Source organism: Marmota monax, unplaced genomic scaffold (assembly GCF_021218885.2).
Source record: "Marmota monax isolate L192 unplaced genomic scaffold, Marmota_monax_Labrador192_F-V1.1 WCK01_AAM20220418_F8-fsc00003, whole genome shotgun sequence".
Classification (NCBI taxonomy): domain Eukaryota; kingdom Metazoa; phylum Chordata; class Mammalia; order Rodentia; family Sciuridae; genus Marmota; species Marmota monax.
The window spans coordinates 25932425-25956613 of NW_026694084.1; the positions used below are offsets into that span (position 1 = coordinate 25932425).

General features: G+C 37.6%; 1 protein-coding gene across 6 annotated transcripts in view; it reads left to right on the top strand.

Annotated features, from left to right (window-relative positions):
* Col14a1 (collagen type XIV alpha 1 chain) overlaps window positions 1–24189 on the top strand; it is a 247379-nt gene that overhangs the window by 108246 nt on the left and 114944 nt on the right. For all 6 annotated transcript variants that reach the window (XM_058585704.1, XM_058585705.1, XM_046464979.2 and 3 more), the window contains exons 9-17: window positions 394–555; window positions 5962–6113; window positions 7255–7384; window positions 8478–8623; window positions 11499–11628; window positions 15151–15290; window positions 22117–22243; window positions 23462–23601; window positions 24044–24176. In XM_058585704.1, the coding sequence (XP_058441687.1) occupies window positions 394–555; window positions 5962–6113; window positions 7255–7384; window positions 8478–8623; window positions 11499–11628; window positions 15151–15290; window positions 22117–22243; window positions 23462–23601; window positions 24044–24176 (1260 nt within the window). The remainder of the gene's footprint in view (window positions 1–393; window positions 556–5961; window positions 6114–7254; window positions 7385–8477; window positions 8624–11498; window positions 11629–15150; window positions 15291–22116; window positions 22244–23461; window positions 23602–24043; window positions 24177–24189) is intronic.

A 24189-nucleotide genomic window follows, 5' to 3' on the forward strand; every position in this document is an offset into this window, starting at 1 on the left:
TTTAGAGACAGGGTCTCATTGAGTTGCTTAATGCCTCGCTTTTGCTGAGGCTGGCTTTGAACTCCTGACCCTCCTGTCTCAGCTTCTTGAGTCACTGGGATTACAGGCCTGTGCCACCACGGTGGGCTCATTCATCCCTTTGAGATGTGAACTCCCTACATTGTCCAGGCTGGCCTCAAACTCCTGGGCTCAAGAGAATTTTCCACCGCAGCCTCCTGAATAGCAGGGACTGCAGGTGTGCAACACCACACCCAGCATGCATGTGTTTTAATTTAAAATAAAAATTTTCATTATTTATCAAAATGAACAGCCTGGGTCAAGCCAGGCCCCCTGCAGTTGCTCTTTCCAATGAGACATGAAGGTCACCATTGTCCCTGTTGTGCTCAATGCCAGGGGTGAAAAACGCTGACCTGAACGAGCTGCAGGAAATCGCCTCGGAACCGGACAGCACGCACGTGTACAACGTTGCCGAATTCGATCTGATGCACACGGTGGTGGAGAGCCTGACGAGGACCGTGTGTTCCAGGGTGGAAGAACAGGACCGGGAAATTAAAGGCAAGTGGGCGACAGAGCACAGTCCCAGGGATGTGAGTGTCGCCAAGCACAAAGTCTATGCCGGACTATAGAAACCCTTGCTATTCCTCATTTCAAGTTTCTTAAGGCTCCCTTTGGTCCTAACTCATCAGAGTAGACAGGGAGTATCGTGACAAACGTTGTAGGGCTGATGGAGGGCTGCTTTGACCACTAGATTTTTTTCTCCATAGTGTTCCATTTAGACCACCACAGTTTTTAAATTAAATTAAATTCTTTTTTACCATCATGTTTTTAAAATTAAACTTTAAGTCTTATGATAATTGTGCATTCACATCCAATTGTAAAAAAATAATACATAGAGAGTGCATTCTTTACCAGTTTCCCCCAATGGTAGCATCTTACAAAAACTATAGCTCCCATATCACAAGCGGTGGTACAGTCTAGGTACAGAACATTTCCATCACTGCAACTGTGGCTCCTGTTACCCATTTATAACCACCCTGACTAACATCCTTCCCAAACTCTTTCCCCCCAAATTGTTCCCCATCTCTAATTTTCTTTTATTTCAAAAATTATGTGAGTGAAATTATGCAATATATAATCTTTAGGCACATTCTTTCCCCATGCAGAATGATTCCCCAGAAATTCCTCCAAGTCGTTACATGTGTCAATAGCCCTTTCCTTTTTATTGCAGTGTCATATTCCCTCGTATGGATGTGTCACAATTTGTTTAATCATTCTCACATTGAAGGATATCTGGATTCTTTCCAGCTTTTGGCTACTGTGAATAAAGCTGCTGTGAATGTTTGTGTATGTGTTTGTGACTCATCCAATCCATGAACACATTGTGTTTGTTTACTTGTGTGTTGGTTTCTCGAATGAACATAAGTTTTTGTTTCTCTGGAATAATGCCCAGGAGTATGATGGCTGGATCATTTCCTAGTAACATATTTAGTTTCGTTTTCATTAAGAAACTGCCAAACTATTTCCAGAGTGGCTGTAGCATTTTTTGCTCCCACTAGCAGCGTATAAGTGACCCAGTTTCTGTGCATCGTCACAACATTTGTTATTGCTACTACTTTTTTAAAAAATTTAGCTCTTCTGAGAGGTGTGGAGAGATGCAACACTGTACTTATTTCCTCATGGCTAAAGAACATCTTTTCACATACTTATTTCTTCATGTGTATGTTTTCATTGGTAAAATGTTTCTTCATGTCTTTTGTCCATTTTCAAGTTGAATAATTTTTTTGTGTCAGAGATCAGGTAGGAATAATTTATGTGGGTTTATTTCAGAGTTCTCTGGTCTGGTGCACTAAATCTACTTGTCTAACCCTCTTCTAATACCATCTTGAATTATTATAGCTACATAGTAAGTCTTGAAATTAGGTAGAATTGAGTTCTCCTACTTGATTATTCTTTTTAAATGGTATACTCGTTTACTCTTCTGATTCCTTTGCCTTCCCATTAAGTATTAGAATAATCTTTATAAAAAATCTTACTGAGATTTTGATAGGAATTACAATAAATCAATAATCAATTATCAAATATCAATTACCAAATATCAATATGGGGAGAAGAATCATTTTTACCTTGTTGAGTCATCTAATCAATGAATACATTTGTGTCTCTTTATTAGACATTCTTGATTTCTTTTAGCAGCTTTTTATAATTTTCAGGACTTATGTGTCTCATATACTTATATCCTATACAGGTTTTGTTAGAATTCCACTTAAGTATTTAATTTTATTTGGGTGATTTTGGTTGTATTTTTAAATTTTTTTTCAGTTGTAGACAGACACAATACCTTTATTTTATCTATTTGTTTTTATGTGGTGCTGAGAATTGAACCCAGTGCCTCATATATGCAAGGCAAATGCTCTACCAATTGAGCCACAACCCCAGCCCCTTTGATTGTATTTTTAATTTCAGTGTCCACATGTTCAGTGATTATAAGGAGAAATAAAGTTGATTTTTTTATGCTATGATCTTCTGATTTGTACTTGTTAAGTAGTCTAGAAGTTTTTCTTTAGGTTTTAGAGAGTTTCTATGTATACAGTCATCTGCAAATATGGAAGTTTATTTGCCATAATTTTTATTTCCTTTGATCACTATAAATTTTATTTCCTTTTCTTGCCTTATTGCATTTGCTATAATTTCTCATACTGATTGAATATAACAGTTGTAAGTAAACATCTTTGCCTGATTCTCAATTGTAGGAAGAAATTTTCTGATTTTCAAAGAGTTAATCCATTTCATCAGGCTTGTAGGATTAATGTGTGTGTTCTTCAGAGTATTCTCTTATTATTACTTTGATGTCTCAAGGTACTATAGTAATTTCTGTTTCCTTTCTTATTTTGATGGTATAGGTGTAGAAACCTTGCCTGTTTTCAAGTCCCTTTATCACCATGTCTGTGTATCATGTAATTGTCTTAAATACTTATGTATATATAGAGAACCACATCGGAAATTTCTGCTTCAACCATCAAACATAATTTAGAAAACCCAAGAGAAGTAAAATGTATCATACTTCCTTATTTTTATACTTTCTGGTATTTTTATTTTCATCGAGAGGATCTAGGTTTTCTTCTTTTTAAATCATTTTCTTTCTGTTTAGACAACTTTCTTTAGCCATTCTTTTAGGATATGTCTGTTGGTGATAAATTCTCTTAAAATTTCCCCCATATGAGAATGCCTTGGTTTTCCCCTAATTTTAGATATTTTTGCTCATTATAGAGGTCTGGTTGGAAAAGTTCTTTTCTCTCAACACTTGAAAAGTGTTGTGCCTCTTCCTTCTGGTTTCTGATGAGAAATCTGTCATTCAAATGGTTCTCCTTTTCTAGGAAAGGTCTCGTTTCTCTCGCATTACTTATAAAATTTTTTTTTCTTTGAGTTTAGTTTTTCAAAGTTTTATTATAGTATATCTTAGTATGAATTTCTGTGTGTCTGTCTTGTTTGGGGGTGGTATACTCATTTTCTTGAATCTATAGTTTGTGTGATTTGTCAAATTAGGGGCCTTGGAGATGCATTATTTCTTCAAGTGCTTTTTCAGCCCGGACTTGTTTCTCTTTTCCTTTGGGAATCTGATATGAATAGGTATTTCATTATAGTCCCACATCTCTTTAAGGCTCTGTTAATTTTTTAAGTCTACTTTTCTTCTCTTATTCAGATCAGGTAATTCTATCAATCAAGTTTATGCTGCTGTTGAGTTCATTAACTTTTTGTAAAAATGTTGGTTGTTACATTTTTTTTATTTCCAAAATTTCAACTTGGTTCCTTTTTATATTATTTACTTTTTCCTAAGATTTTCTATTTCTTTTGTCTCAGTTGTGTGTAATTGTGCATTGAATTATCCTATGATGACTGGACTCTGATTTGTCTGGTTTCCTCTGGTATTGCTCTGGCAAGGGAGGTAGGGGCACTGCTTCACTTTTGCTAGGTAGGAGTAGAGGTCCAGGTTCCTGACTAGGTCTCCTTTAACATCTTAGAAGAAGAGGCTATTTACTAGCCTTCCACTAATGCCACCCTAGTAGAGGAGCAGGAGTCCCTCATTATTTGTCCCTGGGTGGCTTCCACCAACACTGCTGTGGAAGTGACCTCCTTACTGCTGAACAGTGGTGAAAGCTCTGAGTCACCACTAGGTGGTCCCTGACACCCTCCCAGAGTGAAGAGGTGGCCCTGGTTAGAAGACCAGGCAGGCCCTTTATGTGGTCTCCACTGATATCACAGGTAAGGGTGTGGTAGAAATGATTTATTACTCCATGGACCACCCTAACTGGGGTGCAGGGATGAGGTGATGTTGATTATAGCAAAGAAAGGGGAGAAGCACTGACTCCCCATTTGATCTTTGCTGTCATGGACACAGTTTTTTCTGTAGTGTTTTCGGGAGTAGTTAATGCCTAAAAATTTTCTGTCTTGGGAAGCTGACTTTTTCCCGGTCCTCTGACTCGAGAGAGCAGGCTTTTTTTTTTTTGCAACATCTTTCTTTTGTCTTTATCTTTTGATATTTCTGGGTTGACAGATACTTTAGTTCCATGTCTAGAATATATGAGCAAAAAAGAAACAGGAAACTCACCCCGGGGATATCACTTGAGTCCTGCAGTCTCCCTGTCCCCTGATTCCTACCTTTCCTCTGATTTCAGTGTCTTCTTCTGCTTGTCTCTCATATAATTTTCAGAATTTTAAGTTATACTCAGAAGGAGGAATAGAGAAAATTACATCTGCTTTGTCTTCCCAGGAACAAATTCATTATGGATTTTTAACATTCGCCCATCATGATATCATTGGTCTGTAGGTTGTACCTGGCTTATGTGATCTGGAAGAGGGGCCAATGTTGAAGTCTTATTTTAAGAGTCTGGTTTTGTTTCCTGCCTCTATTGTATCCAGGAATGTGACATGATTCTATTTGGCTCATGTCCTTCTCTTGCCTGTCATCCCTTTTCTCTAGGCCAGCTCTCTTAGGATTGGGTTGGGTATCTAAGCAGCAGGATCCTGAACAAACTTCTCTGGGCTTCAGAGTAAGACTACTTTAGATCCCAGCTTCTCATGCACACAAAAGAACTCTACATGTGGTTGATGGTAAAGCATGCAATACAGTTCCTGGTCATAGTTAATGTTCAAAATTTTTGTGGTTATTAAAGTCCCTTGGGTAAGTACTTTTAAAGGTAGAGAAATCCTAAAACTCAAACTTGTTATTCTTGTTTTCACCTTTTATTCTTTCTCCATTTGAATTTTACATTCCAAAGTCTTTATAGAAGTATTTGTTTTAACATGTATATAACATGCACAAAATGCTTATCTAGTATTTTGGCTCAGAGTAAGCATTTGGTATATATTATTTGCTTTTTCTTCTTTTTAAATTTTTATGCCAGACATTTCTTTAAGTCTTTATGATTGAGGTTGTATCATCTTATTCTAAAAACCACATGCTCCAGGAAGCCCAGATACCATTCTCAGCTTTGAGACTTACTATTGATGAGATCTTCATCAAATTCATTATCTTTCTTGTGCGTTGGCTTTCTCACCTACAAAATGTGAGTTATATTAGTAACTACTCAGAATGAAATGAGATAATACTTATGAAGAACTCAGAAGGATACCTTTAGGTAGCACACATGCTCAATTAATGCTCTTTTTATTGTTCATTAACAATGTTCTTAAACATCTTTAAGAATATACCTGGGAGTCAACGACTATGTCTTATTTAAGTTTGTACCCTCAGAACCTAGCATTGTGCATGGTATCTAATGGACACTAAAATGTTTGAAATAACTTATTACAGACATTAATAATTACATCAAATTACCTAGAGATAAAAAAAAATCTAAGAGGTAGTACAAAAGCAACAGTCATTTCTGACTAATGAAATTTGTTAGGCTTACAGGGATAACTTTGGGAAAATGGTTTATTTGATATATTTCTTTGCTTTAGCCTCAGCCCTCACCACCATTGGGCCACCTACGGAGTTGATTACTTCTGAAGTCACAGCCAGAAGCTTTATGGTTAACTGGACTCATGCCCCAGGAAAAGTGGAAAAATACAGAGTTGTGTATTATCCCACCAGAGGTGGAAAACCACAAGAGGTAAGAAGGAAACAGTATTTTTAAGCTATACTTTTAGTTCTCTGAAGTCTTCTATAATAATAAGAACAAGACCCATGTATATCTGAAAGACTATTCTGTCACGAATATTTTGAATCATTTGAAATACATTTCTACGTGTCTACATTGTTCTCCCATCTCTCTAATTATGGTGGTTCCATCTTCTTCTCTTATCCCTCTATCAAATAACTCTCAGGACTGACCAGGTATGCATGTCTAACTTAGCTTATTCTTCTTCTTAAAGCTAGTGAGTTCTAAAGTAAAACTTATCAGGGGCCAATTATCTGGCCAGCACCTCTTTTGATATTCATTCATTTTTTTTCCTACTTGGGAGTAATGAGATTTCTATCCTAGTGAAGTCTGTGTGTTTCAAATTATGAGGTGATATGATGGACAAGCCCTCCAGGATTTGGAGTTTCCTGAACGTTTGTGGAGATCAGTGCAATTAAAAAGTCATAATAAAACAGCTGTGGCCAGCATTTTTCAGGGGTTGGCCAACACAGAAGAGAGCACCTTTTGCCAAATGATTGGGTCCTTCCCAATCCCTACTTTTGATACAGCTGTCACAGGGAATCAATTAATATATGGTGAAATCCCCATTTCCTTTTGTTGTTCTAACCTCTGATTGACCTCGGCAAGTTTTATAGTTTTCTTCTGTATTATTATTGTTATGGCAGGATTTGCAAATTTTTTTCCTTTCAAGTATTAAAAATAAGAAGTAAATCATTTGGACAGAAAAACAACCAGAGTGCTTCCAATCATTCTATCTTTTTCATGATTAATAAACCTTTCAGATGCTTCCCAAATTTCCAAGGAAAAAAATAATTTGTCTCCTATTATGTAGTGGATATGAGTAGGATATTGATTATCTCAGGAGTGACACAATTTCCATTAGATAAGAACTAACAAATGACTTTGGCCACATTCCATAAAAGATGCTTCACTTTATGTGGTAATTTAAGGAGAGTTGGTGGCCATAAGAGTAAGGAGGATGTGTTACAAATAATAAAATAGCCAGTGAAATGTTTCTTGCTGGGGAAACTTTTGCCTTTTGGGTTGTAGTTCTGCATATGAGATATCCCATACTCTCATTCCTCAAACTCTCAAACTGTTCTTCAAACAGGTGGTGGTGGATGGAAGCTTATCTTCCACAGTGTTGAAAAATTTGATGTCTTTGACTGAATATCAAGTAGCGGTATTTGCAATATATGCTCACACTGCTAGTGAAGGCCTGCGAGGAACTGAAACCACACGTACGTATTTAATCCTACACCACTTCTCACTTGGCCAGCACTGCTTAGGTGGCTTTCCTACATCAGGCTGCTCAGGTTGCACTGGTATATATCCTAAGGCAAATTCATAGGAACTAGTTCTCATGCCAATTGTGGTACAGGTCCCATGATGTAGCTGCTGATTTTCAGTGCCACATATGGAAATGGGTGTTATAACTCTCTGGAATGTTTAGGAGAGAGCAACCTTGGTGGTAAAGGATGCAGAAACACTCATTTATTTATTAAACAGATGGCTTTTATGAGCCAGGAACTGTGTTAGAATCTATCAGTAGAAGTAGAGTGAGAGTTCTGTGGCTCTTCTGTCCAGTAGACTACCAAGAAAATTATTTTGCATCTTTCTTCATTGTTCATATCATTGTCATAACCAGATTCTGAATACTATGACCATGATAACACATATAAACAACACACACAAGATACATAACTCATGGGAAGAATGATGGGAAGAGATATTGTTTTTTAAAAGATCAACCATTCTTTTAATAATTTCAAATAATGAATTTCTACTACATGACAGACACTCTGAAAATTTTGTCTAAGAATATCTACCTCTGATGGAGCAATAACAATTTAAAGAACACTAAGAACAATATTCCAGGCACTATGATAATCATTCTCTATACATTTTTGGATTTATGGCTGACAAGAATCTGTAGGGTGGGTGTTATACCTCGACTTTGCAGAAATATTTGAGTGGTCATCCTTGCTCTCGAGGATGTTTTAGTCTAGTAAGGGGTGGGCATGCAAACCAAGGACATATAAGCACACTGATGCAATGAAGTGCTGTAGACACATCAACAAAAGTTTGCAAGTGTAAGCAAAGTTTTGAGTTTGTCAGCTTGGTGAGAAAAGTAGGCAGGGCCACATTTTGAAGGATATAGAATTATATTTGAAAACAACATTTCATGTTTGTCATTAGCATTAAGCTAGGAGCTTGCAACTTATCCCTTTCTGCCTCCTGCTTCAACATGGCCAACCTTATTTCTTGGTTATTCCATTTTTTCTCAAGGATACTTATAAATAGCTGAACATTAAAATGAATCTCCTCTTGCAGTTGCTTTACCCATGGCTTCTGACCTTGAACTATACGATGTGACCGAAAACAGTTTGCGTGTCAGATGGGATGCAGTTCCTGGGGCCACAGGATACCTGATCCTCTATGCTCCTCTCACAGAGGGCCTGGCTGGGGATGAAAAAGAGGTAACCCTCTGTGTCCTGCTGTAGTCCTAGAGTCTTTGACTTTTTAAAGATATCTATATATCTATATCTATATATTCTATAAAAATTGAGTGTATAGAACTTAAAAAATTCAGATTAACAACAAGAAAAAAATTATTTGTAATCCTACTACCTAGAGATAATGATTTATTAACATTTAGCTAACAGTCTTTATGAATGCATTTTTTGGGGGTTATCAGAGATTGAATGCAGGGGTGCTTAACCACTGAGCCACATCCACAGCCTCCTTTTGGTATTTTTTCTAGAGACAGGAGCTCACAGAGTTGTTCAGTTCTCTGATAAGTTACTGAGGCTGGTTTTGAACTCGTGATCCTACTGCCTCAGCCTCCTAAGCTGATGGGATTACAGGAATGTGCCACCACACCTGGCTCGAATGCATTTAAAAAAAATTTTTTTTTAGTTGTAGTTGGACACGATACCTTTATCTATCTATCTATCTATTTATGTGGTGCTGAGGATCGAGCCCAGGCCTCGCATGTGCTAGGCGAGTGCTCTACCGCTGAGCTACAACCCCAGCCCCACAAATGCATTTTTAATACAACAAATGAAGGCAGTTTTGTAGCTTGTCATTTTCATCTCATTTAATGTGAATATCTGTGTACCATTAAAGAATATTTTATATAGTCATTTTGCATTTATAGTATCCATTGTTGGTTTGTACAGATTGTGTTTATACTCGTATTATTGGACATAAGAGATAACTTGTATAAATTATGCTTGAGGTTCTTAACATTCTTTGCATAATTGTGAATCTTTGCATAAGTGCCCAGTTATTTCCTTGGGATAGATTCCCAGAAACGAAGTTTCTTTTTTCAAAGGGGCATGCAAATTATTAAAGCTTATCCTAGATATTACCAGATGGTTCTAGAAGAAGTTTATATAATTTGTCTTACAATATACAGTTCATAAGTGGTTATTTCACCCATGAATACTGAATCATTATTTTTTTTACTAATTTGAGACATAGACGAATATATCTCATTGATATGAATTTTGCATTTATTTTAAATCATGAATATTTGATTTCTAAATTATTTCTTTCAGTATTCAGGACTCATTTTTAATGTATGAGGGGGTGGGGATTGTTAGAATGCAAACATTCATGGAAAAAAGAAGTGTCTTGACCAGGCTGTGGAGTAGAGAAGAGAGGCAATTTGGAATTTGGTTCTCTAAGATTGTTTAAAACCTGCCTCTGCTGGCTGAAATCAGCAAAAATTAGTGAAAAATATGGTGAATCTGAGTATCTAGAACAGAGCATTGGTGACCTGCCTTTTCTTATTTCCAAGACTTAAAAAATGTTTTCCATTCAGATGTAAAGTTGATCTTAATTGTTTTGGTAGAAGAAAAAGTTAAAAATGATGCTGGAAAGATGCTTAGCTACACTAGAAAAGAGAAAAATCATAATTAAAGGAGTGATGATTCCAACAGACTAGTGAAGTAGTCTGATAACAGCATGGAGCGGTGAGCATGTGGGAGACAATCACTCCTCTATGCTGCAGGTGTGGAAGCTGCTGCAGCCGCTTTGAAGGATATCTTGAAATTTCATCTGTTAAAGATACATGCTGTCTGTATATGTATCATAGGGAAGTGTTTTCAAAATTTTTTTCAGTGAGGCTACTTGGTCAGGACAAAACCTGGCAAAGAACTAATATGACCATGGGTAGAGGAATGGAAAACAGTAATGTAGTTATAGAAAAGACTCTCATAAAAGAATTAATAATGTAAAATCTGTCCCTATGCATCAATGAATCTTGAAACATTATTGACAGAGAAAAAATAACAAATTATAAAAAGATCATGTTGATAGGGTCTTATTTATGTGTTTTGTCAAACATATAGGACCATAGATTGTTATCAGATTCAGACACATATGTACAGAATTAAAAAAAGATTATATATATATATCTCCAAAAGATTGAGAAAGAACTTCTGTTTTATTTGAATATATTAATTCTTTCTAAAATAAGAACTGAAATCGATATGACAAAGTTTTCATTTTGAATTTGACTAAGGAGGTAAGGGATACACTGGGGTGTATTATATTATTTTCTACACACTCTTATTATATGGTGTAATATTTAAAAGTTTAAAAATCGAACTTGTCAGTAACACTTGTAGTTGTGGGGCTGGAGACAGTTTTATGAAGTTTTTTCTTTCATCCTTTCCAAACATAAAGTGAACCTGTCACACAATTAGCTCTTGGTTGTTGCACAACTGAGATTATTGGCTAGTTGACCAACTGCAAAGATTAGAAATAGTATCTCAGAATCAAGAAGCAAATTGTTAATTCAGGTATCAAGGTGGGCTTATCATTTCTGAACACTAGAAGGGACCTTCAATCCAACCAGATATGCCTCATATTGAATGGAGTGGTAAAACTAGCCCAACTCAATTGAGCTCGAAGTAAAAACTGGGCATCTGGCCAGAGCACTGGTTAGAATTAGCAAGTAGTGACAGATGCCCACTTAGCCCTGCCTCCAGCATGCTGGCCTGGCTTTTTATCTCTACAGGATATTTCTGATTCAGTTCCACCCACACTCTTCTGCGGCCCAGACGCCCAACATTGTTCTTCTGGTTGGAATTGCCATTTTTCCATATGTAAAGAGTTATCCTAATACAGGATGCATGGGTATGTTCAATTTTATGTAGTTCCATATTATGTGTTCCCAATATAAAATACAAAACAATTTAAAAAATAATGACTGAAGCCTATTTGATATAGAGGTTGTGAGGAGATACAAAGTCTTATTCCACAAAGCCTCACCTTTGAAAGTTCCAGTTGGATCAGCAGGAATTAGACATTGGCAAATGATCTAATTACATGTGTTCTTTTCAGATGAAAATTGGAGAGACCCACACAGACATTGAGTTGAGTGGGTTGGTCCCCAATACGGAGTACACAGTCACAGTTTACGCCATGTTTGGGGAAGAAGCCAGTGATCCTGCTACAGGACAAGAAACAACATGTGAGCATTTCAGTCATTTTGATGAAATACTGTCATAAAAGTTCAAATAAATGTTAGGATTGGAAGTACCAGTTTAGGTTGAAATCTTTTAGAAACCTATTGTAATATAGAAAAATGCGTATTTTATCTAGGGGAAAAAATGCATTTTTTTAAAAATTTTTTTTTAGTTGTAGACGGACATATACCATTATTTAGTGGTTTTTTTTTTTTTTTTAATGTGGTGCTGGGGAATGAACCCAGTGCTTCACATGTGCTATGCAAATACTCCACCACTGAGCCACAACCCCAGCATGAAAAGGCATTTTTTTCTATCTTGTATTATAATGAGTGAAATGGATATCAGAACTGAACTTGAACATCCTTCAGATAATTCCACCTGTGTCTCTGCCTGAATCCAAATGCTGAATCTGGATGGAGAAAGAAGAGCTCTACAAGAGCTTCGAATCACAGCAGCTGGGATGGGAATTTTAGCTTAGGTCGTATTTCAGCTGGGTGACAACGGGCAAGTATTGTAACTATTAAAAGAAGAACAATATCTTACAACATGTGGTTGATATGAGATTAAATACAGTACTACATGTGAAAGCTCTTAGCACATGATTACTCAATATCTGTTTTCCACGCATCAAGATGAATAATTTCTTTTTCTAAAAATCTTTGCTATCCTTTTATCTGAGCCTATTATTGTATTTTTTTTTAGTTGACTAAGAAATTTTTGGCAAGGCTAGTCTTGACTTTTTGTTTGGTTGATTTTTGCCATGTTGGGGACCAAACCCTGTACTGCACATGTTAGGCAAGTGCTCTATCACTGAGCTACATGCCCAATCCTATAGCTAATTTTTAGTAAATACATGGACTTTATAATACTTTTAGGAAATGTAGACATTATCTATATTTTAAATATATGCCAATAGTCTGGTTTATGTAACTACCCTGGTTTACTAATAAGTCTTCCCATAAACTACTGAAAACATGGTTCTATTCATCATCTTTTGAAACACAGGAAAGTTCAGGAGGCCCGGGGTACTTGCCCACCACTCTGGGCCTTGGGAAGAGATGAGAGAAACTTTCTGTAGTGCCTTGGAAATCCTACTTGGGAAATACATAACAGAAGTTTAATGCTAAGGAAAGATGTTTTCACACCTTCATTCTACGTTAATTAATACTGTGTTCTCACACTTCAGAGAAAGACTGGTGCAATTAAAATAGCAAACAAACAAACAAAACAGGGACAGAAGAAAAGAAATGAATCTTACTAGAAAGTATCTAATATACTTCTTGACTTGATTTAAAAAAAAAAAAGAAAGAAAGAAAAGAGGTACTAAAGGTGATGTTCTGGGTAACAGTCCCTGAGACTGGCATTTTTCTGTACTAAGGAAACTGGACTTTATTCTGTTATGTTGCCAAATACAACTGAATTGCAGAAAAAATGTAGAGTGAAGTGTGCAGAATGATTGTTATATTGCTTTTCTCTTTCCTATACTTTCTCTCTAGCCCCTTAAGTATCAAGAAGGTCACTGACTCCTATAAGTTCTTTATTAGCAAGAAATCAGTATGTATTACATTCAAGAAAGAATTGGCATTTGGGATGGGGAGTATTATGCCTGTGACTATGGCCTGTAATTGTCAAATTTGTCTTCAAAGTTTTTCCTCTGTTGGCTCTATCAGCACCGTTGGATATTGTGGAGTGTGTGTATGTGTGTGTGTGTGTGTGTGTGTGTGTGTGAGAGAGAGAGAGAGAGAGAGAGAGAGAGAGGAGATTAGCTAGCATACTGGTCAATATCACCAGCTCCTATATCAACTCCCTGGGTTAAATTCTTACTGGTCTTCTGCTCCTAGTAACTGTGATTTTGACCAAGCTACCTACCTTTAGTTATGAATATAATGGGAATGATTACAACTTCATCCTTGCAGTCTAATGAAAGGTTTAATGGGATAACATGTTATGTGTCACACACACCCATGGAAAGTACTCAATAAATGTTAACAATTATTGATACTATAAATCTATACTTGAAGTCTCATGAAACTCTCAAATATTATGAACAATTTTCAATATGTTGAATCAGAAGAGGCTCCTTGAAGAAGTTAAAAAAGCTATGGAGCTAACAGCCAGGAGTCTGCAGAAATATTTATTTGAATAATTTTAAAGTAAAGCAGAGTAAGAGAGTATTCATTTTTAATTTAGTGTCAAAAAGCTAATATGATAGTCCAGGGCAGGTAATTATTCGTTGATTCCTTGAATATTTATTGAGTATATTCTATATTGGAGACAGAGCTGGGAACAAAATTAAGCCAAATTCTTCAATCCCCTGAGATTTCAATATGTTTAGGTGGGGGGGGGGTGGAGAGAGGTGGGGGGGTGGAGAGAGGGGGGAGGGAGGAGGGAGAATAAACCAAAAAAATGTGCAGAGAAAAGCATAAAATGAGAAAATTGCTAGGGGAGCATCGGGATGGAAAATCCCAGCACGAAGGTGGTGTGTGTCCAGGCCTGAAAGAGGTGAGGACAGCAGCCAGGCAGGTACCTGGGGGAAGAGCCTCGTAGGAGACTGGCTAGCAAGTGCAGAAGCCTGTGTGAGTGTGCTTGGAGGTTCCTGCACCAGAGGAGATGCCAGCAAGTGGCATGAGCCAAGGGCAGGATGGTGGGAGAGAGAGCAGCAAGATGGCAGTAGGCCAGTTATGGAGGGGTAGAATGGTCACTGTAAGAACTAGAGAGTTGGGGGCCATTTGGACAGATTTGCCAAGAGGAGCAAACGTATATGGCATTGGGTTTTACAGGAGCCCACTGGCTGCCCACTCACGGTGAGCAGTTAGAGACCATCGAGAACTCTAAGCCAGGTGGGGAGAGTGGCTTCCATCATGTCAGTAGCAGTGGGCGTCATGGAGAAGTGGTCACGATCTGGATATTTATTGAAAGCACTGATGGTGGATTAAAAGTGGGTTGTGAGATAAAAAGGAATCCAGGACGACACCAAAGTTTTGGGCCTGAGTGACAGGAAACATAATGTTTCCATTTGCTCAGAAGGAAAGACTGGGGAAGAAGTTTGGGTCAGTGGGGCAGGTTTTGAAGTTAGTTGGAGATGCCTAGTAGACACCCATGTTGAGATGGCAGATGGCGTCTTCCTCATTTTACACACAGAAATCATGGAGCTGAGAGGTAAAGTGACTTTGCCAGAGTCACATGAGAGTCAAGTGAAATAGCTGAGATTTTGTTTCACTGTCCTTGTTTTTAATCCATTAGGATTTTTATTTACACTAGGCTACAATGATAGCACTGACCAGAGGAAAAAGGCACAAAATATTACTTAAATCTTATTTATTTCTAGGGATATGTATCTTTATTGCTATAATTCTTTCTCTATCAGGAAAACTTTTTCTTTGCTAAGTAGACGACTCACTGTTTATTTTGGATTATAAATTCTTATCCTGGTGACATTTTTCATATGAAATAGAAGATAGTGTTTCTTGTCTTTTTTATATGATTTAAAATTCTAATTATTTTCTATTCCATTTACTTCGAAGTGCCTTTATCTCCACCAAGAAACCTGAGAATCTCCAATATTGGCTCTAACAGTGCTCGATTATCCTGGGACCCTACATCAAGAAAGATCAGTGGTTACCGGATTTTATACACCAGTGCAGATGGGACTGAAATCAATGAGGTAAGGTACAGAACAGGATATGAATTTTTCAGGCCACTGTGTGGAGTTATGAGCTGCATATCCAAAGGCTACTGGCTTAAAGCAATACTAATTATATTCTTTCATCCTTTCTATGGGTCAGAAATTGAGGCTTGCATGTGCAGTTGTAGCTGCAGGGTCACACATGAAGTTAGATATTAGCTGGAGTTGGCATCTTCTCAATGGCTTCTTTTTTTTTCATGATTGTTTTTGGTTATGCATGACAATAGAATTTATTTTGATATAATTATACAAGCATGGAATATATCTTATTCTAATTAGGACCCCATTCTTGTGGATATACACAATGATGGAATTCACTTTGGTGTATTCACATATGTACAAAGAAAAATTATTTTGAAGTTATTTCACTGTCTTTTCCTATCCTCCCTTCCTTCTCTTCATTCTCCTTTGTCTAATCTACTGGATCTCTATTCTTCCCTTCTACCCCTTATTGTGGGTTAGCTTCTACATATCATCAAAAAACATTTTACCTTTGGCTTTTTTGGGACTGGTTTATTTCACTTAGCACAATAGTCTCCAAATCCATCCATTCATGGGCAAATTTCATAAAGTCATTCTTCTTTGCGGCTGAGTAATACTCCATTGTGTATCTGTATCACATTTTCTTTATCCATTCATCTGTTGAAGGGTACCTAGGTTGGCTCCCTAGCTTAGCTATTGTGAATTTGTATATCTGGTACTTGCTCTGGGAAGACTGGAACAGATGGAGTAAACCTTTGTGTCTCTAAGTAGACTTTTCACATGATGCTTCTGGCATGCAGCTTTAGGGGAGTTGGCACAGGAGTCCACAACACATGTCTAGGGAGAGAGAGTACAAAGTGGAAGTTACAATGACCCGGGCTCAGAAGTCATTTGAGATTTCCTCTACCACATTCCACCACTAGGATATGTCACAAGCCCCTGCCTGTATACAAGGCAGAGAAACAGATTCCACCTACCACAGGAGGCTTGTCAGTCACATACGAGGAGCATGTATGATGGGAGATGTACGCTGACGTGACCATCTTGGGAAAATGCCATCTTCCATGGTGGATGGGGCTGGGAAAGTGTGTACTTTCATGGACGAATCAAACTAGAAACAGAGTCAACATTATCCAGTTTATCTCTGCTTTTGAATAAACTGACATCTGAAAGAGTTAGGTGAGACAAAATTAAAAAGATGAACAATTCTACTTTTGTATAGAAAGGTGCTTTCAAATATTAGAACTTAGTAAACTCATGAAGAAGCAGAATCATGCGTGCCATGACTAATACTTTCAGAAATTCTTTCCTTGGAACTATGTTTTGGTAAGATAGCAAAGTTATTTTTATTTTATTTTTCCTCATCTTGGTCCAGGAAGTTAGGACAAAGAAATATGTTGGATTGCATCACTTCTATTTTATCATCAAATAAAGCAAGTATTTTCATATATCAAGATAAAAATTTTCTACAGTTAAATCTAGGCAATAGTTTACGGAATGCACCTTCACAAGGGAACTTGTATATAATGCATGGCCCATAAATGCACATTTATAACCTACAGGAATACAGCTCAACAGCTCTCATTAAGACTGCATAAATCCTGAGGGTAAATAGTTTTGATGAGTTGGGGTCATTGGGACTAGTTGCTTTGTGTTTGAAGACAGAAACCTAGAGCAGTAAAAAGATTGAAATGAAAATCACTGAGAGATGGGTGTCTCTCTTTCACCAGTGATAAAGAAACCACTTTCCCAAGAGTTGCAAACTTAACCCTGTAGGAGGATCAGATGGATAAAATAAATGTGCACAAACAGATACACCTGCAAAGAAATACACTTTCACCGGTTTTTCCTGAAACATGAGGTTAACTTACACTATATATTGCATTCCCATTTTGAGGACATAGATGTAGAAGAAATTCTCTACTGAAAGGCAATTTGAGACCAGTGATCAATGGTAATGGACAATGGGCTTTGTCAAGTGCCATCCAAGAAGCAGCAGGTCTCAGCTCCTACTACGCCCAGGGAGCTGCCAGGTCATGGGACTCTTGAAGAGATAGACAGACTTCTATTTTTGTATGAAATTTACCAATTTAAAAATTGAACATCCCAAATAACATGACAGCTATATTCACCAATAAATGTTTCTTTATTGTGGAGCACGCTTCCTTAGCAATAACTTCTATAAAATAGAAGTACCCCTTCATATAGGTAGGCTGTATTTATGGCTATGTAATATATAACATAAGTATATAATGAAAAAGACTGTTATCTTTGTCCATTCAAACTGCTATAGCAAATTGCCTAGACTGGGTAACTTATGCCTAGACTGGGTCACTTAGAAATTTACTATTCATAGCTCTGGCAGCTGGAAAGCCCAAGATCAAGGTACCAGCCGATTTGGTGTCTGGTAAGGGCATATTGCTCATCATGGACACCCACCTGTGTCCTCACATGGTGGAAGGAGCAGATGATTCCATAGAGCTTACAAGGGCGCTAATTCTTCATGACCTAATTACCTCTGAAAGGCCCCACTTTTTACTATTATTACACCAGGAATTAGTTATCAACTTATGAATTTGGGAGGGGGAACACAAAGATTCAGATCCTAGTTAGCAGTTATGGCCTCATCTAGTATTTTGCATTTTTTAATTTTTGCAAAGAATGGCCCTACACAAATATATTTGTTGAGAATGTATGAATTAGAAACTATGCTAAAGTTGAATTTAAAATATGAATCAATGGACTCTGAATGAAGATCTAAGAAAATTTTATTTGAATAGAATGCATTAATGCTGCTTTGATTTTTTTAAATATTTATTTTGACTGGTGCATATGTTTTCTCATTTCTTGATTTTTTTGGGGGGCGGGTACTGGTGGTTAAACTCAAGGGTGCTTAACCACTGAGCCACATCCCCAGCTCTTTTTTGTATTTTATTTTAGAGACAGGGTCTCACTAAGCTGCTTAGGGCTTGCCAAGTTGCTGAGGCCAGGTTTGAACTCATGATCCTCCTGCTTTAGCCTCCCAAGCTGCTGGTATTATAGGCTTGTGTCATCATGCCCAGCCCTAATTTCTTGATTCTCAAATCCAACATTGCTGCATAAGTATATCTTTTACTTAAATGAGGTACTATTTTACCTGACCTGGGAATATATGATCTTTGAGAGTGAATATTTCTACCAGTTTTGCTTTAATTTCTATGAATTTAAGTTTTTATGTTTAGATAATGCACAATTGGGACTTTAGGAAATCCCCCTAAACATTCTGGAATGAACTAAAATCTACTTTGAAGATAACATGAAAGCTTTTATTTTAAAAACAGTTAACATTTCTCCACTTCCCTTCCTCCTCCCCTTACCTTCCCTACCTAACTTCCCCTTCCTCCCACTCTTCCTCCTTCACTTTCTCTCCCCTCTCTATCTTTTCTGTAATGTCCCCCTTCCAACTTTTAGGAGATGGGACAAGAAAAGTAAACCAGGACACATCAACTGATGATGATAATGATGGTGGCAATTGTGCTGATGATAATGGCAGCTACTGCTCGGATGTTTACCTGAGCCAGGAGCTGAGTGTTCTGGAGAGAATCTCATGCAGTCTTTACAGAACCAAATGCCGGAAAAGCATGACTTGTCAGATGATGGACAGAGGCCATCTCAGTCTGCATTTACTGTAAAAGGATCTGGGAAGTATACATACGTGATGGAGAATTAGTGCTGCCGTTTGAATTTCATAAATGCAAAGGCCACAGTTTTTAGACCCTTGAGAGTGTGGTTCCCAACAGCAGTGACTCAGTTGCACAGCCCAGAGAGCAGCCCAAATCCCTCATTGCTCATCGAGGACTCTTCATCCTTCCCAAATTAGGCGAAGTTAAGCTTTTAGCTGGACTCATAAAATCATTCTCAAAAAATAGTTGCAAAACAGTGAGATCATGATAATTTGTTACCCTTTCTTCAGATTCTTCTCTTACATCTTTAAATCACCACCAACAAAACCAGTTCCAGAACTAATATTTTAAAACCTAATATTATAATAAAAATAAATGATACCTGAAGTCTTCATAAAATAAAATAATCAATGATTAAATTGTTTAAAATAGTCTATTCAGTATCAAATAAAATGTTTTAGTAAATAAATTAGATCCTTTTAAATAGACTATCTATATAAAAGACTATGTATCTATCACGTTTTTTCCCATTTAGTCTCTCAGTGTACCTAAAGAAATATGATTTTAACAACTTTTGTGTATGTTTGATATATTTTCCTTCCTATTATTCACAGATTTGAGACTTAGAAATCTGTGGTCAAGGACTAAGGGAATTCCATTTGATAGTTTTATAACTACTGAAGTCAGTTAACTCTTTGGACCTCAGGTTTCTCTTTGGAAACCCATTCTTATACATGGGAAGGACCTCTAAACAAAATAATGTGTCAAGTTCTTGATTCTAGGTGCTCAATATTTCTTAGCTGTGATGATTCAAATCAATAGAAAGCAATATCTAAGTATAATTTTGGAAAATGTGTCTGGAACTCATATTTTGAATATGGATTTATGTTCTCTCTGAGTTTAAAAATTAAAACCATACTGGAAAAAGAGAATAGGATTTAGAGTTGGAAACACCTGGGCTTAAGTCCTTGGCCCTAGCTGGTTTCCTCTGGGGCAAGATCCTTACTCTCCCCATCTTCAAATTGGGGGTGAAAGTCAGCGACCTACAGGCTATGGTAAGGGTCAAGTGCCTCTGTGTGTATAAAACATGCAGATAATGCCAGGCTGGGACAAACACAAGATGCTAAGGACAAGCTATAAAGTTATTGATCCTTGTGTCAGGAGAAGATGCAGAGTTTCAGTGAACTATTGCTATGTGACAGAAACTCAGTTTAAAACGGAGGACCATGGTCAGACAGTATGGCAAAGCTCAGCAGGGACGGCTCGTCTCCACCCTGTGGGTCAGCTGAGGTGACTCTTGAGTCCCTCTGGACTTGGGGGCTGGAACTGCCAAGATGACGTCTCCCCAGTCTAGTATCTCAACTGGGGTGACCTGGAAGGTAGGCGTGACTGGCCCTCCAGCAGAGTGGCTCAGGGTTCTAGTTCCATAAAATGGAAGCTCTGCTCTCCAGGTGGGTACAGTTTTGGATCTATAGTTAATTCCTTCTGTGGTCTCTGGACCAGATCTTAATTTATATACGCCTTTTCTTTTCTTATCTCTTTTTTTAAAAAAGCTTTTTGGAGTTTTATCTTCATTTTCACTTATTTTATTCATTAGAGGATACAGTTAAACATACAGTGGCAAAGAAATTAATTGAGGCCCTGCCCGCAAGGGCTCAACAGGGGACAGACATTAAATAAACAAAGAAATAAAAAGCTTTCAAATGTCACTGTGCCAGGGAGGAAACTACAAGGGCAGTGTTAGAGAAATGTGGAAAGAGAAACCTAAACCCTCTGAGGAGGTGATATTTAGGGACATCCTGCCAGATGAGGAAGACCTAATTTTGAAAAGAGCTGAGTAATAGGGTCACAGACAAAATGAATTGCTTGTGCAAAGGCCCTGAGGTGGAAAAGTTGAGTCTATCACTGAAACCATTGTGGCTGCAGCTTAATGACCAGTGGTTCCTTAGGATTATAGCAGAGAGGACTTGTGCTCCAGATCATGCAAGGACATCCAAACCCAAACCCAGGGTGCTTGGCTTTGGTTTGGGAGGCAATGGATAGCCAGTGAAGGTTCTAATGGGTAAAGGTTGTTTTGATGGCCACGAGCAAACTCAAAGGATGAATGGTTTTCTTTTTAACTTTGGGTGGCCCTAGCTGGTTTCCTCTGGAGCAAGATCCTTATTCTTCCCATCTTCAAATTGGGGGTGACATTGACAGCACTGAAACTAGAGAACTTATTGATGTCACTCAACAATGTCCCCTGAAACCATTCTAAGTGGAACCTAATTTGGCAGTCTACTCTCAGATAAATATGACCATTGTTTCAATGGTCTAGGCTGTTGTCAGAGCTAAGGTACCTTGTTTTAAGTCATTTCAAGTTTTCGTGAGGATTAATTGAGAAGGCGTGTGAAGGCCCGGGCTTTGCACCACATGTAGGTTCCCCAGCATGTTCCCCTCGGCAGCCCAACACCTAGCCTCTCAATGATGAGATGGGTCTGCTTCTCTTTCTCTCTCCTCAAGGTTGACTTTGATTAGGACTCTGCCTGATAGATCCTCCTATCCTCTCCTCTTTGTTTTCTTTCCTCAAGGTCAATTCTTTGTTGTAAAGTTCTCTATTCTAACCCTTCCCTCTTCTTACATTCTTGTGGATATCCTCAGGACTTCATCCCTTATGTACCCCCAAAAGGTTCATATATATTTTCCCAAATAAGTCTTTCTGTGAAAGATAAAGGGATATTTCAAATGTTTACTAGTTTTGACTGTTTTCTTTAGTTTTCTTTCTTCCTCTGCATGGTTGGGTACCTGTGTCTGTACATCACTCAGCCCTGGAACCAGCAGAGCCCAGGAAGTAAGACCAAAAGCCAGCTGCTTCTCATAGATCTGTCTGGAAACATTAAATGTATTTATATCAGCCTCTGAGGTTGTGCACACTTAATGTTCTTCGGGAATGGAAACAATATTGGTTTTAAAGTTGTCCTGAGAATTAACCGGCAGGAAATCTATCGAAGGATGTAAAATTAGAATAGTGTATATATAAATTGACTGGTCTTATAATTCAGGAGGCTTTTTGAAGTATTTTATAGCCCTGCTCTCTGCCAAGTGAACTACAGACCATAATAAAATGATTGCTGTATTTAGAGAACATCGGATACAGCTACTGTGACGATTCTCTCTTGCAGGTTGAGGTCGATCCAATCACTACGTTCCCTCTGAAAGGTTTGACGCCCCTCACCGAGTATTCCATTGCCATTTTCTCCATCTATGAAGAAGGGCAGTCTTTGCCTCTGGTTGGAGTTTTCACCACAGGTAAGCCTCGTTAGGTTTTGGAAGTTTTGCAAAAGTAACCATATAGAAACCAAAACCTAAAACAGCTTCTTCAGTTGTGATTTTAAAGATATTGCATTTTCACTTTTAAAATATTATTAACAAACAATTACATAGCTAGCATATGTACTAATTGTTTTGTACCAGAGTGAAGAAAAAAGAGAAGTTTGTCTCTCTTTAAAAGGTCTAAGTTTTAAAAAGCATGTGCATTCTTCTTATTCTAATCTCACACCTTCTTCTTTTATTCCTTGATGTAAACGATTTGCTTCCCTTTTCCATCCACGTGTGTTCATTAAGTTGCATTTCCAAATACTGATATCCAATCATTTTGGCCTACAAAAAAGTGACAATTTCTTATTACTTAACCTAATGCATCATTATAGCTATTTCTGTTTTCATGGAGCCTAAAAATATTAACACAAGAAAGAATGTCTTAAATACTAAACTTAAATAGAATGTATGCATACATGATTTTCCTATTCTATATTTACTCTGTAGTTGCCCAAGAAATTATAAAACATTTTTCCTCTTGGTGCAACAATTATATTGTTTGCCTTCTGAATTTGTCAATTGGCCTCAGACACAAATTTATTTCTGTATTGAAGAGATGACAGGTAATTTAGAAAGAAATGAGAGTACTGATTGAGAAATGTTTACAGAAAGATACAATAATTTCACAAAATCTTGGAAGGTCTGATAAATAAGATTTCACTCCTGATGACATCCATGTGAGAACATTAGAAAGATGAAGATTCTTCCCCAGAATGTAGTACCAGTGAATAATTTAATCACTGAAGCAAAAAAGCCTAAAAGGAAACATTTCTCCAGTCTCTGGGGTACCATTTTGTTTATTTACTCAAAATACTGGGAAGAAAATATCTTTATAAAATTATGAATATAGCATTTTTATTTTTTTCATGCTTAAAAGAGGCAAATAAATAATCTAAGGGTTCCGGAATTACTGGGACAAAATTTGAAAGTCTGCTATTTCCATGGTTTTCCTAATTTATGCTGTTGGTAGATGCTGGAAGTTGAAATGTAATGCCACACTAGACTGATGGGCACTGCCTTTCCTTCTATGGTTTTCCAAAAGCAAAAGATTCCTTATGGAGACTTTTCTTCCCACAGCCCCTGGGAGCTGTTTGGGTTTTGGCTTTCTGGCCCTTTCATTTCCCTAACAAAATCTTCCTGTGCTTCCAGAGGAAGTTCCAGCCCAGCAATACTTGGAAATCGACGAGGTGAAGACAGACGGCTTTCGAGTGACCTGGCATCCCCTCTCTGCCGAGGAAGGGCAACATAAGTTGATGTGGATTCCAGTCTATGGTGGGAAGACCGAAGAGGTAAGTCGTCTGAAAGAGATGAAAATGGATCTGGAGCATGTTCTGTGCTGCATGGGAGTTGGTCTTCATTTTAAAACAGATTGGGAATCCCAGAGGTCATTAATATTGCGCAAGGCATGGAGTGTCACAAAGGTCAAACCATATTATTTTTCTAAGACTAAAATGCATTGTCTCCAGGGCTTCAGTCATGTATCTAATATATTTCTAGATTCTTTTACTTTCCTACAGAACGTGTAATACAAACTTCAAAGTACCACCTTTAGAATATTAATAATATTGATAATTAAAACTGATTTTAGCAGCCTTGGTATTCCTTATGCTTCATTATTTCATGATTACACTCAGAATGATATTTTTTCCTTGTTTTTTTTAAAAGCGCATTTCCCCCCCCCCCCTTTTTAATTCAACTAAAACTGATTACTAAGCACTACATACTTTTTAGGTTGATCTAAAGGAAGAGCAAGACTCATATGTTATTGAGGGTCTGGAACCTGGCACTGAATATGAAGTCTCGCTGTTGGCCGTACTTGATGATGGAAGTGAGAGTGAGGTGGTGACCGCTGTAGGGACCACACGTAAGTCTTGTTC